This window comes from Oncorhynchus masou, chromosome 32, assembly GCF_036934945.1.
Source record: "Oncorhynchus masou masou isolate Uvic2021 chromosome 32, UVic_Omas_1.1, whole genome shotgun sequence".
In the NCBI taxonomy this organism is placed as follows: domain Eukaryota; kingdom Metazoa; phylum Chordata; class Actinopteri; order Salmoniformes; family Salmonidae; genus Oncorhynchus; species Oncorhynchus masou.
In genome coordinates this window covers 44,462,848-44,487,518 of record NC_088243.1, presented here as the reverse complement: position 1 = coordinate 44,487,518, position 24,671 = coordinate 44,462,848, and the positions used below count along the sequence as shown (strand labels likewise).

Here is a 24,671-nt window from a genome sequence, read left to right as displayed (position 1 = left end):
ATAAGACAAAGGCAGAACAAATGGAAAATGTAAAGTGGATCTGCGGTGGCAAGAAAGCCGGTGAGGTCGACTGCCGAACGCCGCCCGAACAAGGAGATGGACCGACTTTGGAGGAAGTCGTGACAGTACTCATCAAACACTGCCCTATTTCACCTAGCTACAGTATAAATCATTTTCACCATCATCCATGTATTCTCAGACCAACAGTAGAGTCGAGTAATTTATTAAGCAATTACATTTTTTTTATCTACAGTATGTTTCTGGCATCCAAAGTTGGAAGGGCTTTGCAACCCACCTTGTTGCACAACTGTGTCACACTACCTTTGATATAAAATCCTCCCTATTTCAGTACAGACAGTGACACCACTGCTTTAATCAGTATTCTCGTACAGTCCCATGGAATAACCCCTTCACCATAAGGCAGGCTAGGGTAAACAGGTGGCTGGCCTGCAGCTGCTTTGTCCTCAGTGATAGCGTTGGCCAGGTAATTATCTCAGACAGAAAAGGGTGGTCCATAATACAATAAGCTGAAACTCGAGGGGTCGCCCTGGGGTCATGCTCATTATGAATAATTAGAGTTGAGTCAAGCCTGGGCATAGAAAAATGTTAGCTTCTTTTTCACTGTCGTACAGATAATCTTGACTTTCACTTATCTTTGTAAGGCATAGTGCCCTTCTGTTGTGCCCTTCTATCGGAAGCTGATAGTCTTGTCAACATTAGTAAGAATCAACAACACATGACTTAGGCTACTGTAACTGAATCCCATAAGCTTCGGTCTGACAGACTAGAACAACATCTATGATATATATGATACGTGCTTCAACACCTGCATTGCTTGCTGTTTGGGGTTTTAGGCTGGGTCTCTGTACAGCACTTTGAGATATCAGCTGATGTACGAAGGGCTATATAAATACATTTTATTTTATTTGATATATTAGCAAATCATAGTTTCAGACTACACAAAACACTTCTCTTTGATGTGCTTTGAGGTCTCTGTGGTTTTTCATCATTGTTCAAATCGACCTTCAGATGTTCAAAGTGTTTGCCATCTCTCTGTTCCTCTGTTTGTGTTCTATAGTCTGGCTGTCCATCCTGATAAAATCACCATAGCAACGGGACAGGTGGCAGGCACCTCTTCTGAAGGCAAAGTAAGTGACCTCTCACCCTCAAATAACTTTGAACCTATGAACAGTTCACTTATTTAATAATAATAAATAATGTGTGTGTGTATGTGTGTGTATGTGTGTGTGTGTGTGTGTGTGTACTGACAGCAGTTGGCTCCTCATGTGCGGGTTTGGGACTCTGTGAGCCTTAACACCCTCCACATTCTGGGGACAGGTTTCTTTGACCGCGCCCTGGTTTGTCTTGCCTTCTCCAAGTCGGTAAGCAATGGACCTTGGCAAAAAAAAACTGAAAACATATCATATCTCATATGTGAACCAGATTTTGAGTTTGCCTTTACTGGTCAGAAAAGCTTTGCTAAATAACTGAGGACAGGGCTGATCCATCTCTGTTGGTCTGTGCAGAATGGAGGCAACACGCTGTGTGTAGTAGACGACTCCAATGACCATGTGCTCTCTGTGTGGGACTGGCAGAGAGAGGAAAGACTAGCTGATGTCAAGGTGAGTGTCTATGTGTCCGACTGGGGTTTGAACCTGTGCGCATCAAAACTTTGTTAGCCCTCTAAACTGAAGCCTAGGCATTAGCTTGGGGATTCAACGCAAGTCTTCAGGTCTCAGGAAAGCTTACCTGGCTTTGGAGTTGCTCTATTAATCCTCATAAACGTTTGACAAGTGTAACGATATTTTTTTCTGTCCCATTACAGTGTTCCAACGAGGCAGTGTTTGCTGCCGACTTCCACCCCACTGACACCAACATTATAGTCACAAGTGGGAAGTCACACCTCTACTTCTGGACACTGGAGAGGGGTACCCTTACCAAGAAGCAAGGCTTGTTTGAGGTATGACATGAGATTTCTCATTTATACTGCCTCATGTTCACTTGCTTGATTATCTGAGTTTTAGAGGAAATGTATTTGCCAAAATCAATATAATTTATGTCATTTTGCAGAATGTTTTATTTAAATTCAATGTAGCCTGAACAGGCTGTGTTGCTTTTGCTCTTTAGTTCTTCACCCAATGTTAGAGAATGTCATATTTTCAGGTTTTCAGTAGTTAGTTTCTCTGTAGTGTTATTGAAGCTTGCATGTCTGTCTCTGTCTGTTTTCTGACAATACAACTCTGCTTTATCTCTGCCCCCCAAGTAAATAAAGCCATATTTATGTTCCTTGCAGAAACAAGAGAAGCCCAAGTTTGTCTTGTGTGTGACTTTTTCAGAAAATGGAGACACCATAACTGGAGACTCAAGTGGAAATATACTGGTGTGGGGAAAAGGTAAAACTGTCATTCGATAGAATGAACCATCAAACTCAAAAGGGTTCTATCTGGAACCAAAAAGGCTTCTTCAAAGGGTTATCCTATGGGGACAGCCAAATAACCCTTTTTAGGTTCCTTTTCTAAGAATGCAGGTCCCTGTCCAGTTGTGTTTATTACATTTACATTTTAGTCATTTAGCAGACACTCTTATCCAGATAGACTTACAGGAGCAATTGGTGTTAAGTGCCTTGCTCAAGGGGGAACATTGACAGAATTTAAAATATATATTTTTAAAAAGGGCACAGACAGATTGTTCAGCTAGTTGGCTTGGTCCTTCAAACTAGTGACCTTTCAGTTACTGGCCCATTATTTTCCCCTTTTTTGCTCATCAAAAGACTCTTTATTATGAGAGAGTTGTCAGGTGGCTGGGGTCAGAATATGGTCATGCCTAGGATAGAACAACAAGGCCTGTCTTGTGAGTGAACTGCTCCTGACCATGTGTTATAGAACAAACAGCTAGCTATCTTCTGCCTTCTCCAATGGTGTTTTGTCTTTCTCTCTGTTTTACAGGCACTAATCGAATTAGCCACGCCATTCAGGGTGCACACGAGGGGAGCATCTTTGCACTGTGTATGTTGAGGAACAGCACACTGGTGTCAGGGGGAAAAGATCGGAAACTCCTCTCTTGGGATGGGAGCTACCAGCAGATCCAATCGGTTGAGGTGAGACACATGCGGATTCATGTACATACACCCCAAAAAGTAGTCCCATGATTTTGGCCATTTCTATAGTACACTTTTTATTAATGCATCGACAGTATAAGTGCTTTCAAAGAAGGCTGATTCTGCATACTGCAACCCTGGCAAAAGATGATGCTAGCTTTCTCAGAAATATGGGGGTTTTGGTTGATGCATGTATACAGTAAGTATTTATGTAAACAGTAGTACCAATGATTTGTACAAGGAAAACAATGTTGTCTTTTACAATTTCTCTTCTCCGTAACCCCCACCCAGCCATCTGTAAAAATCAAACATGGATAAAATAAAGAAAACAACCCTCACCTTTACGGTGGGAGGAAGCTTACCACAATAATATTTATTTTCCCACCTTTCCCAGGTTCCTGAGTTATTTGGCCCCGTCCGCACTGTTGCCGAGGGCAAAAGGGAGAGTGTGCTTATTGGGACCACCAGGAACTATGTTCTACAAGGCAGTTTATATGGCGAATTTACCCCCGTCACACAAGTGGGTAAAATCAAAGCCATGTATATATATATATATGGCTGCTGGTATAATTATCTGACATTCTAGTTCATGCAGACCTAGGGTATTTTCAGTTCATTCAGACATTCTTTAAGCCCATTAGCTGGTTATTTAGTAATGTCCAGCATCTCCTGGCTAGCATGTTTGGTGCATGTATCAATGCTAATGGAAACAGATGGACCCAGTTAGAGGAAAGTACAGAATGGGACAACATTAAGCAAGTACTCTTTCTAGCAACTGATAGCAAACGATGCTAACTATGCTCCTAACTCTTCCAGGGTCACACCGATGAGCTGTGGGGGTTGGCCGTGCACCCTTGGAAACCCCACTTCCTCACCTGTGGCCACGACAAGCATGTCAGCCTGTGGGACGCCTCCTCGCACCAGCCTGTCTGGACCAAGAATATGGAGGTAGACAGGCAGGCAGTGCTCCCTGGGGACAACTCTGAACCTCACACGTTATACTCAGTTAACATGAAATGTATGAGTAAAAAGGCCACAAGCTCAGCTTGTTCCCTGATATGTTTGTGCTGTACAGCCAACAACTGTCACTGTATATGCAATCGTAAATCAAGTCCTTTCAACCATCGAGCATCTGAGTTTATGATTAATTGTGGGGGAAAGGGATTGCGTGTGTGTGTGTGTGTGTGTGTGTGTGTGTGTGTGTGTGTGTGTGTGTGTGTGTGTGTGTGTGTGTGTGTGTGTGTGTGTGTGTGTGTGTGTGTGTGTGTGTGTGTGCGTGCGTGCGTGCGTCCCACATCTATTGCTAGGGGGTGGGGATGTTAGCAAGAATATAGTATGAATCACAATAAGTGTTTGCAAAAATAATAATTGTTTCACAAAAATGTAATGCAATGGAAAGCCAGGTTATAGGTATCAATCCTTTGCATAAACTGTCAAAATTATTACGCACATTAATTGTTAATGATGGAAATTAATATACACAAGATTTTAGAATATACTGTATTTCGTTTTCTAATAGCTATATACAGTTGAAGTCGGAAGTTTACATACACTTAGGTTGAAGTCATTAAAACTTGTTTTTCAACCACTCCACAAATTTCTTGTTAACAAACTATAGTTTTGGCAAGTCGGTTAGGACATCTACTTTGTGCATGACACAAGTCATTTTTCCAACAATTGTTTACAGACAGATTATTTCACTTATAATTCACTGTATCACAATTCCAGTGTGTCGGGAGTTTACAAGTTTACACACTAGAGTTGACTGTGCCTTTAAACAGCTTAGAAAATTCCAGAAAATGATGTCATGGCTTTAGAAGCTTCTGATAGGCTGGTGTACCTGTGGATGCATTTCAAGGCCTACCTTCAAACTCAGTGCCTCTTTGCTTGACATCATGGGAAAATCAGAAGAAATCAGCCAAGAACTCAGATAAAAAATTATAGACCTCCACAAGTCCGGTTCATCCTTGGGAGCAATTTCCAAATAGCTGAAGGTACCATGTTCATCTGTACAAACAATAGTATGCAATCATAAACACCACTGGACCACGCAGCTGTCATACCACTCAGGAAGGAGACGCGTTTCCTAGAGATGAACGTACTTTGGTGCAAAAAAGCGCAAATAAATCACAGAACAACAGCAAAGGACCTTGTGAAGATGCAGGAGGAAACAGGTACAAAATTATCCATATCCACAGTAAAAAGGAGTCCTATATCGACATAACCTGAAAGGAAGGAAGAAGCAACTGCTCAGCAAGGAAGCAAGGAAGAAGCCACTGCTCCAAAACCGCCAAAAAATAAGCCAGACTATGGTGTGCAACCGCACATGGGGACAAAAATCATACTTTTTGGAGAAATGTCCTCTGATCTGATGAAACAAAAATAGAACTGTTTGACCATAATGACCATCGTTATGTTTGGAGGTAAAAGGGGGAGGCTTACAAGCTGAAGAACAACATCCCAACCATGAAGCACGGGGGTGGGAGCATCATCTTGGTGCACTTCACAAAATAGATGGCATCATGAGGTAGGAAAATGATGTGGATATATTGAAGCAACATCTCAAGACATCGGTCAGGAAGTTAAAGCTTGGTCACAAATGGGTCTTCCAAATGGACAATGACCCCAAGCATACTTCCAAAGTTGTGGCAATATGGCTTATGGACAACAAAGTCAAGGTATTGGAGTGGCCATCTCAAAGCACTGACCTCAATCCTATAGAAAATTTGTCGGTAGAACTGAAAATGCGTGTGAGAGCAAGGAGGCCTACAAACCTGACTCAATTACACCATCTCTGTCAGGGTTAATTGGACAAAATTCACCCAACGTATTGTGGGAAGCTTGTGGAAGGCTACCAGAAACGTTTGACCCAAGTTAAACAATTTACAGGCAATGCTACCAAATACTAATTGAGTGTATGTAAACTTCTGACCCACTGGGAATGTGATGAAAGAAATAGAAGCTAAAATAAATCATTCTCTCTGCTATTATTCTGACATTTTACATTCTTAAAATAAAGTGATGATCCTTACTGACATAAGACAGGGAATTTTTACAATGAGTAAATGTCAGGAATTGTGAAAAACAGAGATTACATTTTTTCGGCTAATGTGTATGTAAACTTCCGACTTCAAGTGTATATATAATTGCAAAAAAATATATGGGGGACTGGAAGTGATGCAGACAGTTACATTGATAGAAGCCAGTCTATCTGCAATATTAAAGCTGATCTACCCCCTAAATAAAAAAGAATAACAATAAATAAACTGTCATGCCAAGTATGTTGGCTATACAGCACAAACATATCTGGGACCAGGCTACCACAAGCTTTTGCTGACCACATGATCTGATTCAGAGAAACTCTTGTTTTTGCCCTAGTTATAATAGTGGAGAAATGCATAGGGTACTATCTAAATCCTTTGTGTTTATTAATCTCTCAAAAAGCTTCAGTCTCTCTGTCTTCCAATAGATCTTCACTGAGTCTGGTTATTTGGGTGCGGTAAAATGTATAAGGATGCAGTACTGAAATTAGACATCCTTTGTTTCTTTCATTTACAGGACGCAGCTCAGTCTGCTGAATTCCATCCCTCTGGAGCAGTGGTTGCTATAGGAACGCAGACCGGCAGGTGAGAAAGTACTGCTCGAGGAGAATATTGTTAGGACAATTAAATCACAAAAGCCATAGAGATCTGCCAGTAATAATAATAACACATGTAGTTTGTATAGTGCTTTTCATTACAATATGAATCTCAAAAGGGTGTTGTGAAACTACAGGAGAGATGTGATGTGGATAATCATGAGAGGATGGATAACTTTCCTCATACAGGTGGCTGGTGCTGGATACTGACTCTAAGGATCTAGTCACAGTGCACACAGATGGGAATGAACAGTTGTCTGTTATACGCTTTGCACCGGGTAAGTGTTCTTAAGGCTCTTATATTGCTTTATTACTTGATCTAAGCATTCATGAGGCTTTATTATGACTTATAAAAAGGATTATAATAGGTTACGTCTCTCTATGTAGCAAATCTTCTAATTAAAACCGCTGTCATTTAGTCAGGATCATTATCAGATGATAGATTAAATGAACGTGTTGTGACTTTTTTGACGCTGTTAATCTCATCTCCATTTCTTCACCGTGGGGGTTTTACTAACCTAACATATGGAATTGTTTTAAGATGCTCATACCAACAATAATTTAGCTATTTGATTTTGAATTTTAGGACCCCTTTAGGTATCAAAATATATATGAAAAAAATATTTGCTAAAACATTTCATTTGACTTTAGCCCATAGAAACACATTGAATAACAGATTCATGCAGTAAAAAACGAATCTAAATGTTTTGAAGTGTCTCTCCTATATCTGAAAGATCAGGAAATTATAAATACATTTTTTTAACACATATTTAACACATTTAACACATATTTTAGGCACTAAACTACTTCCATATGAACTGAGTGTGTAAAACACATAAAACACTATTTCCATGACCAGGTGAATCCAGTAAAAAAAATGAGTCTACAAAACATTAGGCACACCTTTTCTAATATTGAGTTGAACCTCCTTTTGCCCTCAGAACAGCTTTAATTCGTCATGGCGTGGAAGTGTTCCACAGGGATGCCGGCCCATGTTGTGCCAGCAACTTTCACCCTCGGGAATGGCACACAATCACAATCCATGTCTCAACTGTCTCAAGTTTTAAACATCCTTATTTAACCTGTCTCCTCCCCTTCATCTACACTGATTGAAGTGGATTCAACAAGTGACTTCAATAAAGGATCATAGCTTTCACCTGGATTCACCTGGTCAGTCTATGTCATGGAAAGAGCAGGTGTTCTTAATGTTTTGTACACTCAATGTAGATTGACTGTGATACGGACGTTTTATTTATGTAGGGGACATTATCCGTTCTAACCTACATCTCCTGTCCCTATTCCTAGATGGCAATTTCCTGGCGATCGGCTCTCACGACAACTTCATCTATATCTACGCAGTGGGGGAGAGCGGCAGGAAGTACGGTCGAGTGGGAAAGTGCTCGGTGAGCACCTTTTATTTTTAGTACACCCCTCTTCTCCTCAGCATCACATCAGGAGGGCATGCTAAATGATGCGCATTCACAGCATAGTGTATTATGGTTTAAATAGGTATTCAAAGTCAGGGTCGAGGGGGAATTGCAGTGAGATTGCCAATATAAAAAATTAAATATAAATTCATCCCCAAAAATGTTTTGGGGGAACAATACATTTATTATTCTATAATAATATTCATTATTGTATGGGACAATATACCATGTTTTTGAGAAAGATAATTTTAGTAAATTGAGTAAATGTATTTATTGGTTCTCTTAATTTTTATGAGAGATGAAAATGTAATGGATTGAAGATTATTTGTTGATATTATGATTAAGTTTATTTGAACAAGGACAATGTACAACAGAACATACTTCTTAGTACACTTGAGAAAAGATGCATTGTACCCAGTGGCGATTTTAGCATGTAAATCTTGGTGGGGCAAACTCCACAAACAATTGTAGATGCATGCCAGGAAAGCCACTACACAACACAACACAACAATAAACAATACCTGAATTGGACTAACAGTGCAACAAACATGTGTTACTTGTCACATGCGCCTAATAAAACCTTACCGTGAAATACTTAACCAACAATGCAGTTCAAGAAATAAAGTGAAGAAAATATCAACTAATTAAACTAAAATAAAAAATGTAATAAAAAGTAACACAATAAAATAACAATAACGAGGCTATATATACAGGGGGTACCGGTACCGAGTCTATGTGCGGGGGTACAGGTTAGTCAAGGTCATTTTTACATGTAGGTATCGGTAAAGTGACTATGCATATATAATAAAAGTGGGGGTCAATGTAAATAATCTGGGTGCCCATTTGATTAATTGTTCAGCAGTCTTATGCATTGGGGGTAGAAGCTGTTAAGGAGCCTTTTGGACCTAGACTTGGCACTCTGGTACCACTTGCCGTGCCATACTTGGGTGACTGGAGTCCTTGACCATTGCCTACTATATAGTTCCTGGATGGCAGGAAGCTTTGCCCCAGTGATGTACTGGGCTGTATGCACTACCCTCTGTAAAGACTTACGGTCGAATGCCAAGCAGTTGCCATACCAGGCGGCGATGCAACCGATCAGGATGCTCTCGATGGTGCAGGTGTAGAAATTTTTGAGGATCTGGGGACCCATGCCAAATCTTGAGGGGGTCTCCTGAGGGGGAAAATGGGTTGTCGTGCCCTCTTCACAACTTTCTTGGTGTGTTTGGACCATGATAGTTTGTTGGTGATGTGGACACCAAGAAACTTGAAACTCTCGACCCGCTCCACTACAGCCCTGTCAATGTGAATAGGGGTGAGTTCGGCCTTCCTTTTCCGATCAACTCCTTTGTCTTGCTCACGTTGCGGCAGAGGTTGTTGTCCTGGCAACACACTGCCAGGTCTCTAACCTCCTACCTATAGGCTGTCTCATCATTGTCGGTGATCAGGCATACCACTGTTGTGTCATCAGCCAACTTAATGATAGTGTTGGAGTCTTGCTTGGACACGCAGTTGTGGGTAAACAGGGAGTACAGGAGGAGACGAAGCATGCACCCCTGAGGGGCCCCCGTGTTGATGATCAGCGTGGCAGATGTGTTGTGGCCTACCTTTGCCACCTCGGGGCAACCCGTCAGAAAGTCCAGGATTCAGTTGTTGAGGGAGGTGTTTAGTCCCATGGTCCTTAGCTTAGTGATTTGTGTGCACTATGGTGTTGAACACTGAGCTGTAGTCAATGAACAGCATTCTCACACAAGTGTTCCTTTTGTCCAGGTGGAAAAGGGCAGTATGGAGTGCGATTGAGATTGCGTCATCTGTGGATCTGTTGGGGCGGTATGCGAATTGGAGTGTGTCTAGAGTTTCCCGGGATGATGGTGTTGATGTGAGCCATGAACAGCCTTCATAAAACTGTCCCAACAGCGGAGTCCCAATAGCAGTCCCTACACCTTTACACCTGTTACACCTGGCTATCAGCAGAGCCTTGTCTGGCAGTGAAACAGTTCATTCAGCCTCATTTACTGACTTAAAAAAAACATAGCTGATATGGCTGACTTGCTTACACAAATGTGGTTTCTACTGACAATTGAGATGTACAGACTATGGCATAAGGGAACGATGAGTAGATAAAAAGCAATCCGTAATTTCAATTAAGACATTAATGAGAGAGCTAGGACGGACGTAGTCAATGAAATGTACAGCGACAGAATTCAGAACATGGGCCGTTCTTACAATATTCTCCCTGTACAACAAGTCAGAATCTTAGCATAAATAAAGGGGGCATATAGGCAGACAATGAAAGCTCTTACAATATTCGATGATGATATTTCTCTGAAACAGGCTATAGGCTACATGTGCACCACCAAGTCAGTAAGCTAAATTATGAGGGGAAAAGGGACCACATTATTAGGGTGAGGCACATGGGCTACTAACAGCTTACTACAAAACATAGTATTACTTCAGTATACATACAGTGCCTTGTGAAAGTATTCGGCCCCCTTGAACTTTGCAACCTTTTGCCACATTTCAGGCTTCAAACATAAAGATATAAAACTGTATTTTTTGTGAAGAATCAACAACAATTGGGACACAATCATGAAGTGGAACGACATTTATTGGATATTTCATGATGCTCTCTGCACTTTTAACGGACCTCTGAGACTATCACAGTGCTGGTGCATTTATACGGAGACTTGATTACACACAGGTGGATTGTATTTATCATCATTAGTCATTTAGGTCAACATTGGATCATTCAGAGATCCTCACTGAACTTCTGGAGAGAGTTTGCTGCACTGAAATTAAAGGGGGCTGAATAATTTTGCACGCCCAATTTTTCAGTTTTTGATTTGTTTAAAAAGTTTGAAATATCCAATAAATGTCGTTCCACTTCATGATTATGTCCCACTTGTTGTTGATTCTTCACAAAAAAATACAGTTTTATATATTTATGTTTGAAGCCTGAAATGTGGCAAAAGGTCGCAAAGTTCAAGGGGGCCGAATACTTTCGCAAGGCACTGTACATTTTCTCCTTTCCTTCACTCTTGATTGCATGTGCTGCCATAGAAATAGAATGAATGAGCTATATCTGTTTTAATACACTAAATCCTGGCATTGTATAAATACTAGCAGGAGTTGTAGATTGTTTTTTCAGAAAGATAAAGAAAATTCAGATCGGAATCTACCAGAAGTTGTTCTAATAGGCTATGTTATGGTGTAAGACTTCTGATGTTCAGGTGCCCTCCAAAAATTCCATTAGGTTTGAATTTAGGGTCCCACACGACCTTAGCATGGTTCACTGTTTGAAAGGTCTTAAAGGGCGACTGCACCTCCTGATTTGGCATTGTTTTGAAGATTCTGATCGGCTAATTGACATCTTTTGAGCCAATTGGAGGTGTACCTGTGGATGTAGTTCAAGGCCTAGATTTCAAACTCAGTGCCTTTTTGCTTGACATCGTGGGAAAATCAAAAGAAATGAACCAAGACCTCAGAAAAAAATTGTAGACCTCCACAAGTCTGGTTCATTTTTGAGAGCAATTTCCAAACACCTGAAGGTACCACATTCATCTGTGCAAACAATAGTACTCTATTATAAACACCATGGGACCACGCAGCCGTTATACCGCTCAAGAAGGAGACGTGTTCTGTCTCCTAGAGATGAACATACTTTGGTGCGAAAAGTGCAAATCAATGCCAGAACAACAATCCCAGACCATTTGAAGATGCTGGGGGAAACAGGGTCAAAAGTATCTATATCCACACTAGAACGAGTCCTATATCGACATAACCTGAAAGGCCGCTCAGGAAGAAGCCACTGCTCCAAAACCGCTGAGGAAGAAGCTACTGCTCTAAAACCGCTATAAAAAAGCCAGACTACGGTTTGCAACTGCACATGGGGACAAAGATCATACTTTTTGGAGAAATGTCCTCTGGTCTGATGGAACAACAACAGAACTGTTTGGCCATAATGACCATCATTATGTTTGGAAGAAAAAGGGGAAGGCTTGCAAGCCGAAGAACAGCATCCCAACCGTGAAGCATGGGGGGTGGCAGCATCATGTTGTGGGGGTGCTTTGCTGCAGGAGGGACTGGTGCACATCACAAAATAGATGGTATCAAAATTCTGTGGATATATTGAAGCAACATCTCAAGACATCAGTCAGGAAGTTAAAGCTTGCACCCACAGCCAGTGAAATCAGTGCAAACCTAAGTTGCAGTCAGTTGTAGAATGATTGCTAGAAATAAAGTAGTTCTGAACATAACTAAAAGCATTGTATTCGGTACAAATCATTCCCTACGTATTAAAACAGGTAATGAATTAAATCAGGTAATGAATAATGTGGCTGTTGATCAAGTAGAGGAGACTAAACGTATTGGTGTTAATTATATCCCTTGAGTCTAAGCCCTGTCTAAGTCAGGCTTAATATATAAAGACCCCTCAATATATAGAACAATTATTGGGTGAAACTTTGAATTTTGCATTGCTGCTATATTAGCCAATAGAAACACATTGAATAATAGATATTGTACATGGAACAACAGAAAACAAAATTCTACAGGAAGTTTGTTCGGAAGTGTCTGTCATATATCTGAGCGATATAAGAAAGATCAGGAAACTATTTATATATTTTTTATGTGTATTTATCCACCTTTTTTAGGCACTAAACTATCTCCATTTACACTGCCGTTCAAATGTTTGGGGTCACTTAGAAATGTCCTTGTTTTTTAAAGAAAAGCACATTTTTGTCCATTGAAATAACATCAAATTGATCCAAAATACAGTGTAGACATTGTTAATGTTATAAATGACTATTGTAGCTGGAAACAGATGCTTTTTAATGGAATGTCTACTGTAAATCTATATGTTTTTTCGATACATCTGCAGGACAGAATGGCAGCTTTGGGGAAGCTCCGGGGGTGTGTTTCTCTTTGTTTATAATAGCTGGTTCACAAGCTCTAATATTAAGGAAGTCTCAAGGTTCTGCTCACCTGAGTTACAATAACTCATGATAAGCTGTAGACCGTACTTTTTTCCTAGAGAGTTCATCTATATTTTAGTAGCTGTCTATTTACCACCACAAATCGATGCTGGCATAAGACCGCACTCAATGAGCTGTATAGGGCCATAAACAAACAAGAAAATGCTCACCCAGAGGCAGATCTCCTAGTGGCCAGTGATTTTAATGCAGGAAAACTGAAATACATTTTGCCTAATTTCTACCAGCATATCATGTGCAACTAGAGGCAAAACAACTTTAGATCATCTTTACTCCACACACAGAGATCCAGTGGGCCTCCTAGGTGGCGCAGTGGTCTAATGCACTGCATCGCAGTTGCGAGTTGTGCCACCAGAGATCCTGGTTTGAGTCCAGGCTCTGCCGCAGCCGGCCGCGACCGGGAGACCCATGGGACGGCGTACAAGTGACCCAGTGTTGTCCGGGTTAGGGAAGGGTTTGGCCAGCAGGGATGTCCTTGTACCATCGCACTCTAGCGACTCCTTTGGCAGGCTGACATGGTCAGGTGTACGGTGTTTCTTCCGACACATTGGTGTGGCTGGCTTCCGGATTAAGTGGGCATTGTGTCAAGAAGCAGTGCGGCTTGGTTGGGTTGTGTTTCGGAGGACCCATGGCTCTCGACCTTTGCCTCTCCTAAGTCCGTACGGGAGATACAGCGATAAGACAAGACTGTAACTACCAATTGGATACCATGAAATTGGGGAGAAAAGGGGGTAAGAAAACAACAACAAACATAAAAACAGAGAGATCCATACAAAGATCTCCCTCGTGCTTCGTTTGGCAAATCTGACCATAACTTTATCCTCCTGATTCCTGCTTACAATCAAAAACTCTAACAGGAAGTACCAGTGACGCTCTCAATATGGAAGTGGTCTGAGGAAGCAGATAGTAAGCTACAGGACTTATTCACTAGCTCAGACTGGAATATGTTCCGGAATTCATCCGATGACATTGAGGAATTTGCATCAGTCACCGGCTTTATTAATAAGTGTGTGTGCAATGTCCGTACGTACATATCCCAAACAGAAGCCATGGATCCCAACCAGAAGCCATGGAAACATAACTGAGCTAAAGGAGTGAAACACTAATCCGGACTAAACAAACAGGCTAAACGAGTGAAACACCAAACAAACAGGCAAAACATCAATACAGGACCAAGATCGAATCTTATTACACCAGCTCTGATGCTCTTCGGATGTGGCAGGACTTGTGAACTGTCACAGATTGCAAAGGGACACCCAGCCACGAGCTGTCCAGTGACGCAAGCCATGTAGACACGGAAAGCAACACTAAACCATGAATGAGAGCACCAGTTGTTCCGGACAACTGTGTGATCACGCTCTCTGTAGCTGATGTGAGTAAGACCTTTAAACAGGTTAACATTCACAAGGCCACAGGGCCAGACGGATTGCCAGGACACGTACTCAGAGCATGAAGCACACCCCCATTCATATTGATGGGGGTTTTGGTGGAGCGGGTCGAGAGCTTCAAGTTTCTCGGTGTCTACATCACTAAGGATCCATCATGGTCCAAACCCAATCGTAAAAAGGGCACGACAATGCCTCTTTCCCCTCAGGAGGCTGAAAAGATTTGGCATCTGACTGCAGGAGCCACAGAGGGTAGTGCCACTACATCACTGGGGCTGAGCTCCCTGCCATCCAGGACCTCTTTACCAGGTGCTGTCAGAGAAAGGCCTTAAAATTGTCAAAGACTCCAGCCAGCCAAGTCATAGACTGCTCTCTCTGGGAGTCTGGGACCAAAAGGCTCCTGAACAGCTTCTACCCCCAAGTCATAAGACAGTTAATCAAATGGCTATCCAGACTATTTGCATTGCAATTTCTTTTTTGCAATGACCTTCTTGCACAAGCTCTATGCACACTCACTGGACTCTACCCACACACTCACACATACTACACTTTAACACACACATACACACACTACATACGCTCACACACACAAAACACACACATGCATATTGTCGCACTGTCTGGAGGATCTGGCTGCTGTGATTGGATAGAGCAGGAATCCCCTATTGGTGGCCCATGAGCCGAATTTGGCTCGCTGGTGGTTTTACTTGGCCCCCCAAGTTCTCTGAGCAAAAACATTTTTTTAAGACTGTAAAAACACCAGGAAATCAGCTCTGAGTGATTTTTATATAAGAAATCTGCTCCCAATTATTCCCACACATAATAGAGAGACACTCCATGTGATCATACACAAATGTGAGCAAAGTTTGAAATGATTATGTTTAGTCAAACATTATATCCGTTTGGGCTTCTTGTGGACAATTTGCAGACTACAAATGATTTGTAATTATGCTACCCCCCGGCCATCCCCTAGAGAAAAAAAATCTGTCTGCGACTGCTTTTAGATGATGATACCTGCGATAGAGCGTGCTCAGCTGATAGAGCACAATCAGCATAGCTGTTTCTCACGTGTTAGTGGGCACTGGGCAAGTGGGCATAATTGTAATCCATACCCAACCCTGCAGTCACACCCCAACAACACTCATTTTTGGACACGTCTGGCTTTATGGCAAAAGTATCCTATTCACGTTTGACTTATATCAATACCACATAGGCCATCTAAAACCAGAGGTTTGTTCTAAGCTAAGGGGTAGTTGACCTTTAAAGGCCCAATGCAGCCGTTTTTATCTCAATATCAAATCATTTCTGGGTAACTATTAAGTACCTTACTGTGATTGTTTTCAATAAAAATTGTCAACAAAAAAATTGCTTCTGAGCAAAGAGCAATTTCTCAAACAATAATTTTTATAGTACTGTCTGGGAGTGGGGAGGGGAAAAACTGCAAAGTAGCTGTCATTGGCAGAGAGGTTTGGAACTGTCTTTCTTATTTGTCTATTAACACATTTAATAGACCATCCAACCAAAACAGGTTGACATTTCAGCCGGCCTTTTCAAACAGCTCTTACACTCAAAGTGCATTATCATAATTTTCACAATTTCACATTATTATTCCTACCTCATAGTGTGGAAATGTATACGGTACCAGTCAAAAGTTTGGACACACCTACTCATTCCATGTTTTTTCATTATTTTTACTATTTTCTACATTGTAGAATAATAGTAAAGACATCAAAACTATGAAATAACACATATGGAATCATGTACTAACCAAACAAGTGATAAATAAATCAAAATATATTTTATATTTGAGATTCTTCTAAGTAGCCACCCTTTGCCTTGATGACAGCTTTGCATACTTTTGGCATTCTCTCAACCAGCTTCATGAGATAGTCAACTGGAATGCATTTCAATTAACAGGTGTGCCTTGTTAAAAGTTAATACAGTATGTGGAATTTCTTTCCTTCTTAATGCGTTTGAGCCAATCAGTTGTGTTGTGACAAGGTAGGGGTGGTATACAGAAGATAGCCCTATTTCCTAAAAAAACAAGTCCATATTGTTGCAAGAACAGCTCAAATAAGCACAGTGAAATGGCAGTCCATCGTTACTTTAAGACATGAAGGTCAGTCAATGCGGAAAATGTCAAGAACTTTGAATGTTTCTTCAAGTGCAGTCGCAAAAACCATCAAGCACTATGATGAAACTGGCCCTCATGAGGACCGCCACAGGAAAGGAAGACCCAGAGTGACCACTGCTGCGGAGGGTAAGGTAATTAAAGTTAACTGCACCTCAGATTGCAGCCCACACAAATGCTTCACAGAGTTCAAGTAACAGACACATCTGAACAACAACTGTTCAGAGGAAACTGTGTGTTGGATTTGCAGCAAAGAAACCACTACTAAAGGACACCAATAAGAAGAAGAGACTTGCTTGGGGCAAGAAACAAGAGCAATGGACATTTGACCTGTAAGGCCGTTGGTGAAATTGAATAAAGGCAGTCAGGCGCATGACACAGTTGTGAGTAATAATCGACGATTTACTCAATAAATGGTAATATTCCAACAAGGAACATATACAATAAACTAAAGCACAAACAACGAGAACCCACATGACAAACAATAACGCACAAAACAGAGAAGGAACTCAGAGGGTTAAATAATGAACATAATTAATGGAATGGAAACCTGGTGTGTAAATAATCAAGACAAAACAAAACGAAAATGAAACATGGATCGGTGGTGTCTAGAAAGCCGGTGACGTCGACCGCCGAAAAACGCCCGAAAAAGGAGAGGGACCAACTTCGGCCGAAGTTGTGACAAGACCGGTGGAAATCTGTCCTTTGGTTTGATGAGTCCTAATTGGAACATTTTGGATCCAATCAGTGTGTCTTTTTGAGACACAGAGTAGGTGAACGGATGATCTCTGCATATGTGTTTCCCAACAATGAAGTATGGAGGAGGAGGTGTGATGGTGTGGGGGTGTTTTGCTGGTGACACTGTCTGTGATTTATTTAGAATTCAAGGCACACTTAACCAGCATGGCTACCACAGCATTCTCGAGCTTAGTGGGATGATCATTTGTTTTTCAACAGGACAATGACCCAACACACCTCCAGGCTGTGTAAGGGCTATTTGACCAAGAATGAGAGTGATGGAGTGCTGCATCAGATGACCTGGCCTCCACAATCACCCGACCTCAACCCATTTGAGATGGTTTGGGATTACTTGGACCGCAGAGTGAAGGAAAAGCAGCCAACAAGTGCTAAGCATATGTGGGAACTCCTTCAAGACTGTTGTAAAAGCATTCCAGGTGAAGCTGGTTGAGAGATTGCCAAGAGTGTGCAAAGCTGTCATCAATGCAAATTGTGGATTTAAAAAAAAATATTTTTTGTTTACTACATGATTCCATATCTGTTATTTCATAGTTTTGATGTCTTCACTGTTATTTTACAATGTAGAAAACAGTAAAAATGTAAGAAAAACACTTGAATAAGTAGGTGTATCCAAACTTTTGACTGGTACTGCATAAAACACAAGAAAATAACTGTTTTGACTGCACTGGTTCTTTAACGGTTCACTGTTTCAAAACTGCAGGGTTTCTTCACATATTTGTTATACTATTTATGTTCCAAAAATTACATATATTCAAGTTTTGAACAAATAATGTTCAGCAAATGTATTATCTAGTGAAGTTCTGCTGCGGCAGGGTTCTCTTGCCTTTGTACTACAGCTGCATACAATCTCTCTCTGTCTCTCTCTCTCTTTCTGTCTCTCAGGGCCACTCCAGCTTCATCACCCATCTGGACTGGTCAGTGGACTCTCAGTACTTGGTGTCCAACTCAGGAGACTATGAGATACTCTATTGTAAGTATGGTCATGTTCAGTAAAGCTGTTTTGCAACTGAAAATGAAAATCTGTGTTCTTATTGTTCTTCAGGTAGCACCTCCACATTTCAATCCGCTGTGTGTCATTCCAGGGATCCCATCAGTGTGTAAACAGGTGGTGAGTGTGGAGACCACACGGGACATCCCCTGGGCCACGTCCAACTGCACTCTGGGCTTCCAAGTCTTTGGTGAGCAATGCAGCTGGATATGTGTGTGCTGGACACATACTGTACAATGTCTCGTGGACAGATGGACGTAACATTAGATGGTATCGTAGCATCTGTCAACAGACTGTGGGACGTGACGACTAATGAGGAACTTCCCTGTGCACAGATTTTTTGTCACTGGTCATTTGGACTAATCACGATTTCGCATCTTTCAAATTTCTGAAGGGGAGGGGCCATTTGACCCATACTTTGGCTGAGAGATTAATTTATGGGGGTGGAGACTTTGTCTTGTCAGTACTTCTCCCCTCAAAACCAAATCGAGCATATGATGCAATTAGAGTACGCAACATTTTTGTTCTGGGTTTCCAAGATTACATACTGTATGACCATTCACTTTGAACATTTTGTGTAGGGTATAACCTAATGAGATAGATACTGTAACTCTGGTCCTGATCCACAGGGTTATGGCCTGACGGCTCCGACGGGACTGACATCAACGCCGTCTCCAGATCCAATGACAAAAGGCTGCTCGTCACAGGAGACGACTTCGGAAAAGTCCAACTTTTTTCATTCCCCTGCTCTCAATTCCGGGTAAGATTGAAAATCTATTGAATATTTAGATGAGAAGAGCCTGTGAAGATGATGTGAGGCCATTGATTGCAGTTTGATTGATTGATTTTCTTCTTCTTCCAGGCTCCCAGTCATGTTTATGGCGGACACAGCAGTCATGTGACCAACGTAAAATTCCTGTTTGACGATAGTTGCCTGGTTTCCACTGGGGGCAAGGACATGAGCATCATGCAGTGGCGGGTAGTGTGAGGCGGCTATTTTGGGGCAACAGACTGACAGTTTCTTTATGGATCAGGGTAGGGTGGGTAGGGGAAGGGTTGTACTCATAGAGGCTTCCCTGTACAATGAGCTTACGATGATGTTGCCCCTAGAAGCTGATCTTGGATCAGTTTTGTATTTACCCCATTAATGGGTTAGGATTTGGGGAGGGCTGATTCTAGATCTGTTGCTAGGGTTGACTTCACTCCAGAGTTTAGCTTTTTGGTGGGTGGGATGGGTCGTGGGTGGGTTAGGGGCGAAGAGCATCGCAACAAAGGATGATACAACAGGGAGTACCTATTGTTTCGTCTTTTATCGTTCCGTCTGTCTCCTTTATTTTGTATATTTCACACCTCAGGAAACCAATAGAAAATTAGGGGTTGAATTTATTCCCTTTGCCATATCAATGGCCTCTACTCTGGCCTGGTAGAGATAGCACTCCACATTTGAAAGTGGATGGCAGATAGCCTAGTGGTTAAGAGTGTTGAGCCAGTGAGCAAAATGTTGCTGGTTTGAATCCCCAAGCTGATTAGGGGAAAAATCTGTTGAGCAAGGCATTTTAGCCAAATTGCTCTGGGTAAGAGTGGATGCATAATGGAAGTTTTCATTTTTACTATGTGCATTTACTATGTGCACATACATTTGGTTCAAACTGATGCTGACAGAGAGTAAATGACCAATATTCCAATGATTACACTCTTTCATCATATGATGTTTATTTTATAATGAATACATCAGGTTTACCCCAGGCAGTTTGTTACTAGGCCAAGTGTGCGGTTGAATAGATGTGAATTCTGTGACGCTACATGGGAATATGAAGATATTAACTCTCTGCTGCCACTGTCTGGCTTTCTGAGGTATTGAATGGTGTCATAATGACTACTTCACTAATGCTCTGCAAACTATAATACATGATAAAGTATCACACTGGCATTTCAAAGAGCCCTTTAAAAACAAATGAATAATTATTTACACCTGTTGAAAAGCATCATTTTGGAACACAAATGACTGAAGTTCAACTACATTTCAAACATATTTGGATTACACTGTTATATATCTGCTGCCGATGTCACTTCCTTCCTGAGCCTCCCTTATCTTCCTGTATGGTCCTCAAACTAGTTCTGTAATAAGAGGTTTGTACTAATCAGACCATTGCACTGTAATTGTTTTCTCTCCAATACCCTTTTCACACTATAGTGCCGAACCAATCCGTACCGTGCTGACTCAATATTTTCTTTTCACATTGTCCTTTTCAGCACGGCTGCAGTAACTACATGGAAGCTAACCAGATTAGCTCAGTACAGCTTGTTTGGCTCGGTTTGGCTCAGTAGTGTGAAAAGTCCTAATGTGTGCTCCCCTATTGTGCACTGTTTACCATAGGCAAGTAATCACTACCCCAAGGCTTAAGGCCCACTCTTGATATTTACAGCTGTTTTTGATCTCTCCAAGGCTTAAAATAACCTGTGATTTAGCTACCATACTGACCTTGTCGTCTTGACTCATGCCTCTTGTTTACTATGAACAAAACATGTAATTCATATTGAAAGTTTTCCCAAAGCCAGGAAAAACAATCGAACCAAGAGTTATCTGTACCACACTGCTAATGTCTGAAATGGACTGGTCATTCATCTGGCGTTTGCTTTATAGTGATAAAAAGTATCCAGAGCATGCATAACATTGGTTATACCTGGGCTGCATTCAGAAGGGCACAACATTGTGGAACGTTCATATAGAAATATACTACGAAGAACAAACATGCCTTTCTGACATGTAGGATGAAGAATCACATCAGCTCTATTCATGTAATTTCTTCAAAAACAAATAGGCACTGAGCAAATTCCATGTCTGCTAAGCGCAAACTTGAACATTGTGAACATTTGGTGCAACTTCCAGCGCGTGTTTACTGTGAACACTTAGGCTGTACCCACTTTAAGTTAGTTTTAACAGTGGTCAAGTTGGCTAGTGGCTATTTGATCATAGTATAGGCTTACCAGAGTTGCCTACCATCAAAAACAATGGAGAACGTGCATTCCACAACATTTTAACAAAGAAATAGCTGTTCTATCATTCAGTCTCCAGTAGCAGCCAATGTGTGGTGTTCCATGCAGGACTTGACATTAACCTGTTTATCCACTTTGTTACGGCTTTCTAGGTGGGAAGGAGAGTCGGACCAAAATGTGGCGTGTAGATTGCAATCCATGTATAATAAACGAACGTAAACCACGAATCAATTACAAACACTACAAAACAAAGAACATAACAAAAACAGTCTATACTGGTGTAAATAAACACAGACCAAGGACATCAGGACACTAAGGACAATCACCCACGAAACACTCAAAGAATATGGCTGCCTAAATATGGTTCCCAATCAGAGACAACAATAAACACCTGCCTCTGATTGGGAACCACTTCAGACAGCCATAGACTTAACTAGAACATCCCACTAAGCTACAATCCCAATACAAACACACCACATACAAAAACCCATGCCACACCCTGGCCTGACCAAATAAATGAAGACAAACACAAAATACTTCGACCAGGGTGTGACACACTTGCCCTTCAGACAAGGAGGTGACTGAATATGTTGTTGTGTTGTTTGATGCAAGAAACCACTTTACAAAATAAAATGCATTTTTATTCACATACCATTATTATAGAGAATCAGACAAATTATACTACCCTCTACCTATTGGCTACTTGGCTTATTTAAGCCTGTCTCAAAACACAACACTGCTCTTTACCTGACTCGCTTTTCAAAGATGTCTAGAAATGTACACGTTTTGTGCTATTGTAGGAAGCAATCGCTCCCCTATTGCTGACTACAAATTATCTATAACTGGGCTAATAACTCACTAACTAACAAAGGATATGAACTAAATGTGCACACGTGGCTAGATGCAGCTTTCACTTTGATCTCAAAACAAGCGCATCCACTCACGACCGCCCATGCTGTAAACACAGTCCAGCTCAAAGTAAATGGCACAGATCCATATATGGCAATGGTATATTTGCATATAGGTCTACTGCAGCTCTGATTATTTATGCTGGACCAGGATGAGTAGTGTGTATCAATGCAATAGAATTCTACTCATGCATTCTGCCTAAAACAACATGTCTTGCATAATTGGTTTTGTTTCGGTATATTGCATTGAAAGTGGCTAATATTTAATTAATTAGATCACAATTGCCACATTGAAGGGACAGTGTTAACAGGGAAAACTCTAAAACAGTGGTCACCAACCTTTTCTGAGTCAAGATCACTTTCTGAGTCAAAATGAAAGCCGGGATTTACTGCTCAGATTTTTTTAACATGACTTAAAAAACATAAGCCTATGCAACACTAACCAATTAAAAACAGTACTGTAGCAAGGAGATTTGTGCAGTAAGCTATAGGCCCAATACATTATCACCTCATATTGACTTTGTTCGAATTGCCCTGCTAATGCATTGTTGTTTGGGCCATTTTTTAAAATTTGATTAAAACATTTGAGGTAGGCTATATAATCACAGGTAATAAATTCGTTGTTTTATTACTTGTGAGGCACAGCTGAGTGAGCATACCTTTAAATCTTTTGCTTTCTATCTTTATTTTACTGGGCTGATGTTGCCTGCATCTGATGGTCAGTCTCAGCAGAGGGAGAGAGCAGCACGGGCATGATACACTAGCACAGGATGCCGCGTGGTGAAACACCGCTTCCCATTCATTTCAATGGAAGGAAAGCAGTGAGAAAAGGAGAGGGCGGGGGACCTTTGAGCGGCGCAAAGGTGGCGTGGGAGTCTGAAATATATGAACTTTTACCAACTTCATGCAAATCACCAGCAGCGACCGCTGGGCAATGACCGATCATATCGAGTGGTTCCCATGATGAATGTGACGCTATGTGACCCTAGGCTGTAGACTTTCTTCAAATACTGGGATGGAAGCAAATGTAAGTGATTATAACATCATAAGGAATCATGCAAAAAAATGTACAGTTGACAGGAATATGTTAGTTAATGTAGAGACAAATGATTACACATATTTTTTTAATCATAAAGTTAACTTACGAAAATCGCGATTTAGCATGCTAACTGACTAGCTAACATTAGCTAGCTCATTTGAGTTAGACTGCACTGTATGTAGCTAGTTAGCAAATAATACATCGTTTTTTTTACATTTTCAAAATTGTATTTCCTTACTTGAATAGGTTCTCCTAGCCATGTGGACGATTGTTAACAGGGGCAGCAAAGTTTGTTTGTCACCAGAGCGTTTCTGTACAGCACTTTGAGATATCAGCTGATGTGAGAAGGGCGTTATAAATTCATTTGATTTTATTTTAGAGGATATTACTATTGAACTAGACCTTCATACAAACTTGCTATGCTGAATTATTGACACACAATCGAACACGCTGCCACATGCTGCCAGAACGCCCAACAGCGTGTCACAGTGGGCGGCCTAAGTGGCATGCTGCATATTACCGCCATCTAGTGTACAGTGCATTCACCGCGAGACTGACCAAAAAGGGTTACTGTCTTCCAGCTGCTGGCGAAACTCGAGTCGCACCACATTATTTCATCCTTGTGCACAAATTCATGTTGTTACTCCTATAAACAGAGAAAGGGAAATATTATTTGATATTAAAAAAGACCCAAGCCACTAATAATAACACAAGCCTATAGATACACTTTCCTACCAATTCATTACTGGTGCAGTGTAGTGCTGTGTGAAAATAAGTAGAATGTGCATTTTATGGCTTATAAAAGTGTTGAATATACAGTAGTGACAGTGCTAAGTAAGAACGTAAACAGGAATTCACTCAAAAACAGCAGCTCTTTGCTGTAGTCATTGACAGTCACTCGCTACTCATGGTTTTAAACATTTTGTAATCTCACAGTATCAAATTTACTGTAGCTTTCTTTTATGCCTGGTACAGCACAGCACACAGGGCAGCGGAATCGGGTGCACCTACCGCCAACAGCATGTTGGGTTTTTACATAAATGTTTGGCAATCGGTTAGGAATTGCTTGGAGATAGACATGTTGAGCGTGATTGACCAGTTGGTGACAACTGCTCGAGAAAGTTGAGTGAAGTTCAATCTCCTACTTATCTCTGTGTGCTGATATTTCTTCAGTCCCAGGGGAGCTGCATGGCAGTCTTGGGGCTATTGCTCACCCACACAGCAATGTTCCACAATGTTTGCCTCCTGAACAAAGCCCTGTTTTGCAGATCTAAACATAATTGGACATATGCAGATGTGACAAGTTACCATA

At 41.2% G+C, this 24,671-nt stretch overlaps 1 protein-coding gene across 3 annotated transcripts in view; it reads left to right on the top strand.

Annotated features, from left to right (window-relative positions):
- Positions 1 to 19,639, top strand: part of LOC135526118 (echinoderm microtubule-associated protein-like 1) — an 80,638-nt gene extending 60,999 nt beyond the window's left edge. For 2 of the 3 annotated variants that reach the window (XM_064954233.1, XM_064954231.1), the window contains 15 exons: positions 1,079 to 1,148; positions 1,272 to 1,382; positions 1,527 to 1,622; positions 1,826 to 1,960; positions 2,294 to 2,393; positions 2,946 to 3,097; positions 3,492 to 3,617; positions 3,914 to 4,045; positions 6,656 to 6,723; positions 6,924 to 7,012; positions 8,040 to 8,137; positions 18,310 to 18,397; positions 18,510 to 18,605; positions 19,045 to 19,175; positions 19,278 to 19,639. In XM_064954233.1, coding sequence (XP_064810305.1) covers positions 1,079 to 1,148; positions 1,272 to 1,382; positions 1,527 to 1,622; positions 1,826 to 1,960; positions 2,294 to 2,393; positions 2,946 to 3,097; positions 3,492 to 3,617; positions 3,914 to 4,045; positions 6,656 to 6,723; positions 6,924 to 7,012; positions 8,040 to 8,137; positions 18,310 to 18,397; positions 18,510 to 18,605; positions 19,045 to 19,175; positions 19,278 to 19,403 — 1,618 coding nt within the window. In that variant the 3' untranslated portion in view covers positions 19,404 to 19,639. The remainder of the gene's footprint in view (positions 1 to 1,078; positions 1,149 to 1,271; positions 1,383 to 1,526; positions 1,623 to 1,825; positions 1,961 to 2,293; positions 2,394 to 2,945; positions 3,098 to 3,491; positions 3,618 to 3,913; positions 4,046 to 6,655; positions 6,724 to 6,923; positions 7,013 to 8,039; positions 8,138 to 18,309; positions 18,398 to 18,509; positions 18,606 to 19,044; positions 19,176 to 19,277) is intronic. The other variant, XM_064954232.1, reaches the window with a different exon arrangement.
- The last annotated feature ends 5,032 nt before the right edge of the window (positions 19,640 to 24,671 follow it).